This window comes from Meriones unguiculatus, chromosome 3 (assembly GCF_030254825.1).
Source record: "Meriones unguiculatus strain TT.TT164.6M chromosome 3, Bangor_MerUng_6.1, whole genome shotgun sequence".
Classification (NCBI taxonomy): domain Eukaryota; kingdom Metazoa; phylum Chordata; class Mammalia; order Rodentia; family Muridae; genus Meriones; species Meriones unguiculatus.
Genome location: NC_083351.1, coordinates 31,179,589 through 31,193,007, shown reverse-complemented (window position 1 = coordinate 31,193,007; position 13,419 = coordinate 31,179,589). Strand labels below are relative to the sequence as shown.

At 49.8% G+C, this 13,419-nt stretch overlaps 1 protein-coding gene across 15 annotated transcripts in view; it reads right to left on the bottom strand.

Moving 5' to 3' along the window:
* The window catches only part of St3gal3 (ST3 beta-galactoside alpha-2,3-sialyltransferase 3), a 194,163-nt gene that overhangs the window by 158,269 nt on the left and 22,475 nt on the right, over positions 1-13,419 (bottom strand). For all 15 annotated transcript variants that reach the window (XM_060379725.1, XM_021644546.2, XM_060379727.1 and 12 more), the window contains exon 2: positions 8,789-8,933. In XM_060379725.1, coding sequence (XP_060235708.1) covers positions 8,789-8,903 — 115 coding nt within the window. In that variant the 5' untranslated portion in view covers positions 8,904-8,933. The remainder of the gene's footprint in view (positions 1-8,788; positions 8,934-13,419) is intronic.

The following is a 13,419-nucleotide window of genomic DNA, read 5'->3' as shown; positions in this document are numbered from 1 at the left end:
CTCACCTAACACTCGGTTTTCCCATGGGGAGAGGTTAAAGGCCTACACAGAGGCAGAGGCGGGTGGGTATGGCTCAGCTGGGAGAACGATTGCCTTGCAGGCATGGATGGGAGGCGGGTGGGAGAGTTCCAGGCCTGCCGGGGCTGCAGCATGAGATTCTGTCCCCAAACAAACAACCCCACTCCCAAAAGCCTGAGTTTTCCCATATGTGAAACTGGGTAGGAATGGCCCAGACTTTAGAACTCCAGGCGTATGATCGCATACAAGGCTTTAATATAATGTCAAGCCTCGTGAGCCTCAACTTTAAAATGTACTACCAAACACGCCTAATTGGGACTGACGCACTCGTGCAAGCTGGGCCTGGAGGCACGCGGTGGCAAACTCTGAACTAGGGAGATGGAGGCAGAAAATGCGGAATTCAGGATCATTCTCAGCTATGAAGCAAATGGGACAGCAGCCTGAGTTGTTTGGGCTGGGCTCCAGGAACGTGAATCTTCAAGATATGTTAGCAGGGGCTGGAGAGATGGCTCTTCACTTAAGAGCACTGGCTGCTCTTCCAGGGGACCCAGGTTCAGCTCCCAGAACCCACACGGTGGCTGCCTCAGTCAGGGTGACTCCGGCGACTCTTACGTTTTACTGGGGCTGGCGTCGACACAGCGGGCAGCACGGTGGCACCCAGGCAACCGCTGCTGGACAGGTCACCGAGGGTTCTCTAGCTGCGTCGGCGGGCAGCAGGAAGAGAGAGAGTGGCCCTGGGCCTGGCCTGGGCCTTTGGAACCCTAAAGCCCACCCCAAGTAACACGCTTGCACTCCTTGCCAATGGCTGCCTCCTTGTTGGGGGCAACAAAGACACACCTCCTGAGGGTGACACTCCCTGGGGAGCAAGCCTTCAGGTCTCTAAGCCTCCGGGGGCCACAAAACACGGCAGCGGCTAAGGACCGTCCGTGTCTGATGCACGTATGTACGTCATACACAGACATACACTCCCACTCCGGCACACACACTTGTACACAAACATAAGAGCCCCGGGAGAAGAATGGCAACGTAAACACATCTATCCCAAAGCCCCGGCAAGCGCGAGGTGAGGACCACCCTGCCAATAAATGCCTCCCGCTACTGACTTTGCACCCCTTGCGAACGACTGCCCTTTGGATGGATGTGCATGTGCGCACGGGCCAGCGTGTGTGTGTGTGTGTGTGTGTGTGTGTGTGTGTGTGTGTGTGTGTGTGTATAGGCAAGCACTGGCTCTTCAAGTCAGTGTGTGCCACACTCTCTTATTCCAGCGGCCCTAGTGTATCCTTGCACTGCGGCTATCATCACAGTCACGGTAAAACGGCCACAGGACTCCTGCCCAAGACCAAACTCCAAAGGCAATGTAATCCCTCCGGTGTGAGCTTTCTACGGGAAGCCCGGGTGTGTCCCGCAGCCCCTGCGCACCCTGTCATGTGCACTCACCTCACAACTGCCCACGGCGATGTAGAGGAGTGCTTAGACTGAACTGTTGGGGAACGGTTAGGAGGCGGATAGATGGACGCCTAAAAAGCAGTATGATATTTAAATTGGTGAATGTGAGGGCAAGAGAGATGGCTCGGCGGCTAGGGGCACTTGCTGCTCTTACAGGGGACTCGGGTCTGATTCCCAGCACCCACATGGCAGCTCCCAGCCATCTGTAACTCTAGCTCCAGGGTAGCTGACACCCTCTTCTGACCTCTGCGAGCAAGCGGCATGTAAGCGTCACGTATACATGTAGACAAAACAGCCGTAGACATAGAGTAAATAAAACTAATTTTAAAAAAATTACAAAGTCCTTAATGTGTATTAAAAATATAAGTTTAAGTGTGGTAATATATACCCTTGGGAGGCTGAGGTGGGAGAATTACTTGGAGCTAAGAGTTGTGAATAGGCAACATGGTGAAGCTACAACACAATAAATAAGCAAATAAATATAAACGAACAACTTAAAAATATATATATATATATACATATTCTAAATCTCTACTACAGCTACTGAACTTTGGGGACAGATTACTGGGGTCTGCTGGGAACAGGACTTCTAAAGAGAAAATAAAAGTCTGGGAGGCTGTGGTGCAAGGCCCTTTTAGCTGGCTGTAAGCAAGGTCTCCAGCACCAAAGCACACACAGCTCTTCTTAAAAATGAAGGCGTTTATGCCCGAGATTAAACTAAGCTCTACTCAGGCAAGAGATGTGCTTATGTGTGCGAAGCAAAAAAACAACGCAGTGACTCCTGGAGACACACCCAACCAGAGTAATCTGGGGAAAGGCAACCCTGGCCCATGGGAACAGTGGCATGGTTCTTGTCAAATTCCAAAAATGTTGCAGCATTACTTGATCATACTCTGATCCCCAAGACTGTGTACTGGGAAAACCTGTTTCTAGTTGTGGTGTGGCTCAGCCCTAGGACACACCTTTAGTCTAGGAGCTTTCTGTCACAGGATTCAATGAAGTCAACCATAGGTTAAGAGGCAGAGCAAGCAACCAGTTGACAGGGAGTGACAGTAGGAAAAAAAAAACCAGAGTGAGAGGAAGTCTGGAGGATGGATAGAGAGACACACAGGAAGTAGAGAGGAGGCACATTCAGTGTGAAGCGTTTTTAAGACAACGTGGAGAAGACAGGGCTTTTTCTTTCTGGGAATGTTGGCTGAACAGGATGGTCATGTGGGTGCTTTCTCGGCCTCTTTGAGCCAGGCCTTCACCCCGGCATCTGGCTTTGTTAGTAAAGTTGAATGTTTGAGTTTTTGATTAAAAACAACACCCGAGGCAACCTTCCTTAGCAGGACACCGGACACAGAACCCATGTGATGCTGTTCTCATCCCAGATTTAAACTAATGAAAAGTAAAGAAAGAAAAGTGGATTTCTAAAAATTATGCAAACAAAAACTCTATCCTGTACAATAAAAAATACGTTCTTCATTATTTGCCTTTGCTTAAAATTTTACAATTTCCTTCACATAAAAAAATTTAATAGACAATAATATTTTCCATTTTCTTCTTTTATGATTCCAGGCCTTGTTGTCGTGTCAATGAATTCTTTTCATCCTTAGTATTATACTCTTTATAACCTTGATATATAATTGGGGTTTTGTGTGTGGTATGAGGAAGATTTAACTTGATTTTTTTCTGACTGAATTAGGTGACTGTCTGAAAACAAGGTAGGATAATCCTTCTTTGCCCTTACATCTGAATGTTTCTGTCTCTCGCGAGCAAACTTCTGAGCACATACTCCTGCCCTGAGGGTGCCCAGTCCACACCTTCTTCCTGTGCCAGTGCTACCGTTTATACATTGTGGCTTCAGGGCAGACTTTGATGGCCAGAAGGGTAGGTCTCTTGCTTTCTTTTCTTTTCTTCAGTTTTAAAAAAATTAGGGTCTGGAGATTGGCTTCGCAATTAAGAGCACTTGTTGCTCTTCTAGAGGACCCTGGTTCAATTCCCAGGACCCACACGGTGGATCACAACCATCTGTAACTGCAGGCCCAGGGGGTCTGATGCCCTCTTCTGACCTCTCTGAACACCAGGCACACACATGGTGTACTTACATACATGCAGACAAAACGTTCACACATATAAAATGATATTAATAGATCTTTTACAGAAGAATTATATGGGGGCTGGAGAGATGGCTCGGAGGTTAAGGGCACTGGCTGCTCTTCCAGAGGTCCCGAGTTCAATTCCCAGCAACCACATGGAAAGTCAGAGGACAACCTTTAGGAGTCTGTTCTCTTCTACCGCACAGATGCTGGAGGCCAGACTCAGGTCGCCAGGCTTTGCAGAAAGCACCTTTACTCACTGAGCCATTTTGCCAGCCCTAACTCTTTATTTTTAACATAGAGCTTTTCATGAAATATACTTACATTGTGAAAAATGCATAAAAAGAAAATTCACATTCAAGGAGATACGCCTTCTGACTTCTGGCAAATAAATACACTTATGTGGGCATGATCTCAGTTGCGCAGTATTTCAGCGCCCCAGAAAACCCCTTCAAGTCTCCACAGTCCTCTACGTACATCAACCACTGATGTAATCTCTACAGCCAGGGACCGGTTTAACCCTTCCTAGAACTTAATGGAATCGAATGATTTGTCCTCCTTCCTTCCTAGCTTCTTTCGCTTGCTCGGTGTGGGATTCGCCCACACTGCCTCATGTGATGGCAGCCTGTTCCCTCTTCAGCGCTAAGTGATGTTCTGCTGGGCACTGCGGCACGCAGCGTTTCGCTCGTCACTAAGAGAAACTGAGGTGTTTGCAGTCCCTGGCCGTTTGTTTCCCGATCTTTTCGCAGACAGAGGTCTTTCGCTTCTCTGGAGTAAAGAGTCCCTGACACGGACACACACGCGTGGGTAACGTCTCACAAGCTGTTTTCTAAGTTTGCGGCGCCCCAAACGTCAAAGGCTGTCGGCCTTGGGAGAGCGGGCGCACGGTAGGCCTCGGTCTCGGCTGGGACTCGGTGCCCCCGCTGCGCACCAGGCGCTGACAGCGGTCCACTGCAGGGCTTTCGCCCACCTCACCTGGCCTGCCACCCTCTTCGTCACCCAGGGCAGAGCTGCAGACAGCCCCCTGCTCCTGCCGTGCCTGACAGCTCAGACCCGTGGAACACCCCCCCCCCCCCAGATGTCTGACCGGCCCCGGGTGGGCCATCCCGCACACTCCCACTGTTTCCAGTGCCCTGAATGCGCCTCCCGGTGTCTCTGGGGCCAAAAGCTCTGACACCCGGTGCCCCGTGTCTGACACAGCCCGTTAGGGGTTTTTTTTGGTCCATGTGAACAGTTCTTTAAAGGGCTAAAGCTACTTCCGACACCTGTTACTGTCTCATCACAGGGAGAGAATGTTTAGCCTGTGATGGAGACCCCTTCAGGGGGGTCGAATACCAGGTCTCCTGCCTATCAGATATTTACAGCACAATCCAACAGCACTAGAAAGATTACAGTTGAGAGGTAGCAACAAAATGATTTTACAGCGGGGGGGGGTCACCACAACTCAGGGTATTAGAGGGTCGCAGCACCGGGAAGCTCGCTCTGAGCCAAAGGCCGCCCTGAGCCAAAGGCCACCCTCCCCTCCACTTTCTGACGAGACTTATCTTATTATTTACCTGTGTGCGTGCATCGGTGTGCATGTGTGTGCATGCGTGCGGGGGTACTTGCAGAGGCCGGAGGGGAGTTGGATCCGCTGGAGCTGGAGTCACAGGCGGGGGTGAGCCACCTGGTGTGGACGCTGAGAACCGAACTCAGGTCCTTCAGAGGAGCAGCACACACTCTTCAAACTGCGCCGTCTCTCGCTAAGAGTTAATACAATGAATGTCCTTCGTCTACTAGCTCGGTTTGGTCTGTTCTTTTTAGAAACCTGACACAGTTTCCAACTGACTTGCTCCACGAGCTTCTCAGCAGCAGTCGGATCAGCAGCATGCATTTAAAGGCCCTCCTGGCCACAATCGCTCACGGACATGAAACTGAGGGGACTTAACTACAACTGAACACAGAGGCACGAGTTCGGGACGAGCCCGGCACGGGGGAGCGATGCTGGGAGGGCCATTTTATCAACAAAGAATAAGAGAACTTTAAATGAACAGGCACAGTTTCCAGGAGACAGGTCGCTGGCGTCCTTTCTAGGAAGAGACACCTACTCTTAGCCGGAGCCAGATAAACGATCAGGGTGCAGAGAACAGGAGCTCTTTATCCGCACTCGGAGAGGAGGAAGGGGAAGACGCCGAGGGCCATCTACGCTGGGTTGCCTATTACTTTACAGAAATAACTGCAGAAGACAAATGCGTGCATTTCAGCATACTGTAACTCTACAGTTGGTACTGTGTGTAGGTGTATATGTGTGTGTATGTGAGTGAATGTGTGCATGTGTCTAAATGTGTGTGTCTGTGTGCGTGCGTGTGAGAGTGTGTGCGCAAGTATGTGTGTGTATGATATGTGTATTGGGTGTGGGAGTGTGCATGCACATGTACATGTCGTGTTATGTGTATCTGCAAATGTGTGTATGTCAGTGAGTCTGTGTATGTGTGTATATGTACGTGTGTTTGTGCATTTATGTGTGTAAGTGTGTATATATGGGTATATAGATATATATACGTCAGTGTATGTTTGTGAATGTGTGTGTGTGTATGAGTGTATGTATATGGGTGTGTATGTGTGTGTTAGTGTACGTGACTGCATGTTTGTATGTGTGAGTATGTCTGTGAGTATGTGAGTGTATGTATGTGCTTGTGTGAATGTATGTTAGTGTATGCGAATGTGTGTGCACGTGTGTGCGAGTGTATGTATATGTCTGTGTATCTGTGTGTCTGTGTGTGTGTGTGTATGCAGTGCTGGGGTCTGAACCTAGGGCTGCATGTGAGGCCAAGCTTTACCAGTAGCCTTGTTCCCAGCTCCTTTTATGATTCTTTTCGATTCTGAGACAAGATCACAGTACGGTGCCCAGGCTAGCCTTGAACTCACTGTGTGGCCCAGGTAGCTCTCAAGCTTTCGACGTGTTTGTGTCAGCCTCCTGAGTGAACTGCCGTGACCTGGCCCACCAGCTCCGCCTGTCTACTGTTGAAACTGTCTTGGCATGGAGCCCAGACTGCTTCAGCTCCTCAGCTGTTGGGTGTGTTTGCCACAACACGTAGTTTCTGTGCTATTTTTTTTCTGTAATAACTTTTTGTTTTGTTTTGTTTTGTTTGAGAGAGGGTGTCTCTGTGTAGCCTTGGCTACCCTGGACTCACTTTGTAGACCAGGCTGGCCTCGAACTCACAAGGATCCTGCCTCTGCCTCCCAGGGTGCTGGGCTTACAGGTGTGCACCACCATGGCCAGCTCTGTAATAACTTTTTAAAAAGATTTATTGTTGTTATTTTATTTTTTGTTTTTCTGAGCTGGGGACTTATCATGTCACTATGTAGACCAGGCTGGCCCTGAACTCCCAGAGATCCACCTAGCTCTGCCTCCCAGTGCTGGGATCACTGAGGCCCAGTTTGTCTTCAAGGGTCTTCTCCCTCTCCCTCCCTTCCTCTTATTCCCTCTTTCATTTTTTACTACCTCTCTGAGAATACTCTCTTTTCATCAAGTAGAACACAGAATTAAACCCTCTCTTCAGCATTTATTATAGTTTTCTATAGGAAATGGGTCTTAAAGACAGAAAATCAGAATCCAGTTCCAGCTCGGCTGTGTGACCCTGGTACATTAATTAAGTGCTGTGGTCTGTCCAACTGGAGAATGAAGATTAATGACATCTTTACAGACATATCAAGAATTAAATTAGATGAAATAAAAAATATATATCGTCTGCCTGAATGCCTGACATTATGGGTCGTCCGTAATGCTAATTCCTTTTTACTTCTCTAGGAAAATATTATGATCCTTAGTTATGACTTTGATGGAGGGGGGGAAGGCCTCTGCTCCCTGCACACATTGTCCACTGACATCCTGAGCCATCATTCGGAATTCCATTGTCTGATATAAATGCTCCTTGGAGCACTCAACCTTAATTCTAGAAAGAAGTCAAGGCAAACAAATCTAAAAAACTTCCTGAAACACAAAAGTGGTGGTAATTATAAGCTAAGCTTTATTGTTTTTTGTTTTGTTTTGTTTTAAAGTCTCATGTAGCCTAGGATGGTGTTGAACTCACCAGGTAGCCAAGGATAACCTTGAACTTCCAATCCTCCTGACCTCACCTCCTCCTGAGTACTGGGATTACAAGTGTGAGCCACCCTGCCCAGTTGTGTTAGGTGTTGGGCTCTGTACGGGCTAGGTAAGTGCCCTACCAGCTGAGCCCCGGCCCCTGCCTGAGCTACACATTTAAGAGGCACAAACATTCTGTACAAAGCTATAAAGACTTAACACGGTATTTTAAATTTTGGCTTAAAATTACCCACCAAGTTTGGACACCTGCTCTAGTTCGAGGTTCAGCTGTTAAGAGCTGCGGTATGGCGGCAAGCCAGCTGCCAGCTGCCTCTTCCACCTCAGCCCAGAGGCTGACCCTACTCTCTGGGCCAGTTCTACGCTGACACCCAAGAGCTGTCCATAGCATTAAAACTGGTTTTCAGAACAGGCACCAATGGGAAACAGACTAGATCATGCAACATTTCCTAAAACAAGCTGAGACTGAACAAAACGGCCAAACAAGAGATGTGAGGGGTTTCCTGTGTGATGCTTCATGCTCTAGCCAAGAACAGGATATACCGTGACCAGTGACAAGTAAGTGATGTCATCCCCTCAACTGCACGCCTTATAAGTCAGAGGACACTGGGGAACAGAAACCAGAGCGGCCGGGCTGTGAGTGAGACACCATGTCACACCCAAGACCAGAGGCTCAGATGGAGGGAAGGGGTCGGGAGTTGCCAGGTCACTGATACTCTACTTAGGTGCGAGTTCAATACCAAAGGGCTGCAAAGACGAGGGAGACAAAGCTTTCCTCCAGGGAAAAGAAAACAGAGACATATCAAATTGCAACTGCAAGGGGAGAGTGGAGATGGACGCTCCAAGGGCAGAACACCCAACCTCAATACCAGCCCCGAGGCAACACCCTCGAAGTGAGGGCGGGAGACACCTTGCTAACTAAAAAAGACCTGAGCCTTCAGGAAGGAGGAGTGTGGTTACAGTCCTGGGTTTGAACGGAAGAACAGCACATGCTCGCTGGGCTCGTAAGGAAGGCTGAGATTTGCCACAGCATGCGGATTGAAAGTGGGGGAGAAAGCACCCATGTTCTCAGCAGCAACTAAAGCAGTGGGTGGTCCCATGCCCGCTGGCAGCGCGGCTACGCGGCAAGCTCGGGGCGAGCCGCAGCGGCCATACTTACTGGAGTCTTCCCACTGGAGTAAGTGAAGCTTCCAGGCAGAGTAGTACAGGAATCCCAGGACGAGGAAGAGGCAGAGGGCTAGCAGCAGGTTGCGTACAAACACCAGGAGCCCCATCTTCACATGGTCTACAGTGTCCTACATGACCTAGGGACCAAAACAGAAAGGCGGTTCAGACGCAAAGCCAAGGGTAACCGCTGAGTCACGGGCAAGGCACCTGTCTCGGGAGAACGTTTCCGGATTGTCCAGCACCCGGTCATCCATGACCTCACTCGCGTCGACGGCCAGTCTCAGCAACCATGCGCTCTCGGGTAATTTTTGTGGAAACTTCTTTTTATTTCCTACGTATTGGGTGTTTGGTCTACACGCGTGCGTGAGCGTGCGCCATGTGTGCGCTTGGTGACCTCAGAGGCCAGAAGGGGGCATCCTGAGATGCCCTAAAATTGAAGGCGCAAATGGTTGGGACCTGAACCTGGATCCTCAGTAAGACCAGCAAGTGTCCTTAATGACCAAGCCCACCCTCCAGCCTTTTGCTGTTGTTGTTTGAAAGATTTATTTCTGTTTATTCGTGGCTGCTCCCGCGTGCCTGCTTGTGCACCGCATGGCACTCAGGTGCCGGGGAAGCCAAAGGGAGCATCAGATGCCCTGGAACTGGAGCCGCAGGCAGCTGTGAGCAGCCCATTGTGGGGTGTTGGGAACCCCCCAGTCTGGATTCTCTGGGAAAGCAATGCATGTCCTTAGCCACTGCGCCATCTCTCCAGCCCTTCGAAATTACGTGTACACTTGGGTGTGTGGTGGGGTGTGCAGAAGAGACCCTGGGGACCCCCAGAGCTAGAGCTATAGGTGACCGTGAACCACCTGATGCCGATGCTAGGAACTGAAGCTCAGCCCTCTGCAAGAGCAGTAAGCGCTGTCAACCCCTGAACCCTCTCTCCAGCCCTCTTCCCACCATCACCCTGCAGTCCCTCTGTTACTGTGCTCCCCCAAATCAGTTTATTCTCTGCATCCACTTGCTGCCTCCAATGGTTGACAACAGGGTCTGTCTACGCAGCCCAGGTGCACCCAGCCCTTGGCCAGTACATCCCAGACTGGCCACGAAGCTAGCATCCTTCTGTCTCAGCTTCTAAGTGCTGGCTGAGACTCTGAGCTTGTGCTGCCGGGCCCAACTCATGATCGTGTCATCGTGTCTAACGTAAACTCTGAAAATGTTAACGTCCATGCCCAGACCCCTTGGGATTCACTTTCTTCTGCTGCTAAAACACGGCGGGGGCCGACTAAACAGTTCACAGTGAAGCACAGTTATTAGGTCAGCGTTCTGGAGGCCAACACCTGCTACTGGGCAGCTCGGCCAGGCCCTCAGGGTTCTGTCACAGGAGTCCAGGAGTGTGCCCTTCCCGGGAGCTCTGGAAAGGGCCTTGTGTCCATGCTCACCCCTGCTGCTGCTGGGTCCCTTGCAGGAAGGACCCGTCACAGCTCCTGTGGTCCTACCCCAACTTTCTGCATGGCCGCCATCAGTCCTGGAGGCTAAGCAAGACCCTCTCCCTCCCCGGTTTGTCTCTATGTAGCAGCTCGATCTGCTTTCAGTGGGAGAAACTCCTTCACTTTTCAGGGCTCCTGGGATTATACTGGAAACATCTACAGAATCCAGGCTGTCTTTTTTAAAGGGCCATTATCTTCATTATATCTAGAACGATCCCTTGCCAAGTCAGGTAACATACTCTTTGGCTCAAGCAATCATGGTCCCGGCATCTTCGGGGGCCACTCTGCTAATGGACCTCTTGGTCCTTTCTAAATTCTGCTCTACAGGGTAAGGCCCCTGCTATTGCTCAGGCTGCCCCTGCTTCTCTGAGCCTCGCCAGTGCCCCATGCATTAACCACTCTCTGGATGCCACCTCATTTCCCTTCCCAAGGCCTTTCCGGAACCCATTTCCCAACCACTCTGCTCCAGTACCTTCTGTACACCCTTCGATACAATCTTGATTGTAACCATGATCCAAGAAGACTTCCTTGGGTCAGGACGACCTCTCCCCTCCCCCAACCCCTTAACCCAGTTACCAAATAACATGAAAAAGACACTGTATAAATATCACTAACCGGCCAGATGGCTCAGAGGATAAAGGTCATTGGGGCTGAGCCTGAAGACCAAACTCCGGGGACCCACATGGCAGAAGGAGCTCTCCTGAGTTGTCCTGTGACCTCCACATACGCACCATGATACGCACATCCAACTCCATTGTACACAGGACAGAAATAAGTGTAATAAAAGTTCAGGTAGTAAAAACAAAGTGATAAAAAGTTACACTTTGCATATGATGGAAAGACCCAGGTAGGAAAGCTTTTCCCTTACAGCTGAGAACAGGAGAACAAATAAGAAATTCAATAAACTAGCTGATTATAAGGTTAACCTACAAAAAAGTCAAGAGCTTCTTTAAAAACATGCCGAAATATGCAATTAGAAAATGTTAAGATGAAGCCAGCCACAGTGGTGCACGCCTGTGATCCCAGCACTTGGGGAGACAGCAGGCACAACTCTGTGAGCTCGAGGCCAGCCTGGTCTACGTAGCTAGTTCTAAGACAGCCAGGGTTATACAAAGAAACCCTATCTCAAAAAAAGCAAAACAAGAGTTAGATGCGGTGGTACATGCCTATAATCCTAGCACTCTGGGAGGCAGAGGCAGGCAGATCTCTGTGGGTTTGAGGCCAGCCTGGTCTACAAAGTGAGTCCAGGACAGTCAAGGCTACACAGAGAAACCCTGTCTCGGAAAAACCAAAAAGAAAGGAGGAAGGGAGGAAGGAAGGAAGGAAGGAAGGGAGGAAGGAAAAAAATTATGTCAACTAAATCTGTAAAGTACCTTATTTTTTTTTTAATCAGGTCATTTATTTTATGTACATGAATGCTCTGTCTTCATGCACCCCAGAAGAGTGAATCAGATTCCTTACAGATAGCTGTGAGCCACCATGCAGTTACTGGGAATTGAACTCAGGACCTCTGGAAGAGCAGCTGGTGTTCTTGACCACTGAGCCATCTCTCCAGCCTTTGTAAAGTACTTTAAAACCCACTCAGGAAGAGGTGGACATGACTTTCACCAGAGAACACCGCTGACAAGAAATGAATGTAGTGTGTTCCGCACGGGTGTGCACATACATGGAGTGGGGTGCAAGTGGACACAGAGGCCGGGGTGGGGCTGTCGCCCGCGCTGTGGTCGCCGACCGGCTGGACTCTCTGCCTAGCAAACCCTGAGAGCCTCTGAGCTCGGATGCCGGTGAGAACTTGCTTCCTGCTTTGGTGCTGGGAATCTCATGCTCGTGCAGCCCCGGCCGGCCCAGAGTCCCGTCCAACAAGCTCTCTCTCTCTCTCTCTCTCTCTCTCTCTCTCTCTCTGCCCCTCTCCTCTGAGACAGGGTTTCTCTGTGTAGCCTTGGCTCTCGTGGAGTCCTCTGTAGACCAGACTGGCCTTGAACTCATGGAGCTCGCCTGCCTCTGCCTCCCTGAGCGCTGGGATCAAAGGCGTGCGCCATTGCACCCAGCCCAAACAACACAGAAAACTACATCATTTCTCTAGAAAATCGGTTTACTACTAGTCAGAACCTGTAGTTAATTTTTTGCACTTTGTTCTAAGTTATCCGAGTTTGTTCCCCCAAAAGAACCTAGAAAAAGTAATTCTTGTATGTGTATATATTTGTAAGTTTACATGTGTGCTTGTTCATATATGTACATATGAACTCATATATGAATCCACAGGCATGTCGAAGCATGGGTGACCTCAAGTGTCACTCCTCAGAAGCCATGCACTGTTTGTTTGGGGGGGGGGGGTGTTTGTTCGTTTTCATTTGTTTTGTTTGTTTTTCAAGACAGGTTTTCTCTGTGTAACAGAGCCGGGCTGTCCTCGACTCACTCTGAAGACCAAACTGGTCTCGAACTCACAAAGATCCGACTGCCTCTGCCTCCTGTGTGCTGGGATTAAAGGCGTGCACCACCACACCTGGCCTGTCTGGAATTTTTTAGATGAAAAATAAAGAGATAAATTGAAGCTGTATGAGGAGTGGGCCAAACTTAGCTTCATCTGCATCTTCACAACAATTCCGAGAGCAGGTATGAGGGGTCTGCCCAGCCGGTCAGCAGGCAGGATGTGGCAGTGGACGCCAGCAGAGCCCTGGGCCTCAACTCTGCTCTAGGAACATCCATGTAAGGACAGCGTCCCATCCCGTAGCCTGAGAGTGCAGTGGCACAGGCCCTCGCCAGATACCAGCCACAAGCCCCAGCCGCGTCGACCACTGCTTCTGACCCAGGGGCTACCATCGGGGGTCTTTGGACTGCCTGCATGGGTCCGTTAATTTGATGGACTGGCTCACGAATCTCAAAGAAATGCTTGGGGGGACCAGGGACTTCCACGGCCTCTGCAGCTGGTACCCCACGATTCTTCACCTGTTTAACACTATCCTTTTGGGTTTCGTGGAGACTTCGTCCCACGGATCAATGATTACGCAGTGGGCCCTGGCACCCAGCTTAATCTTCCTAAAAAGGTTGGGGAGTGGGACTAAAGATCGAAATCCTTCACTCCTACCTCAGTCTCTTCGGGAAGCGTGTGGTTTGAATAAGAATGGTCCCCCTCAGGCTCCTATGTGTAAGTATG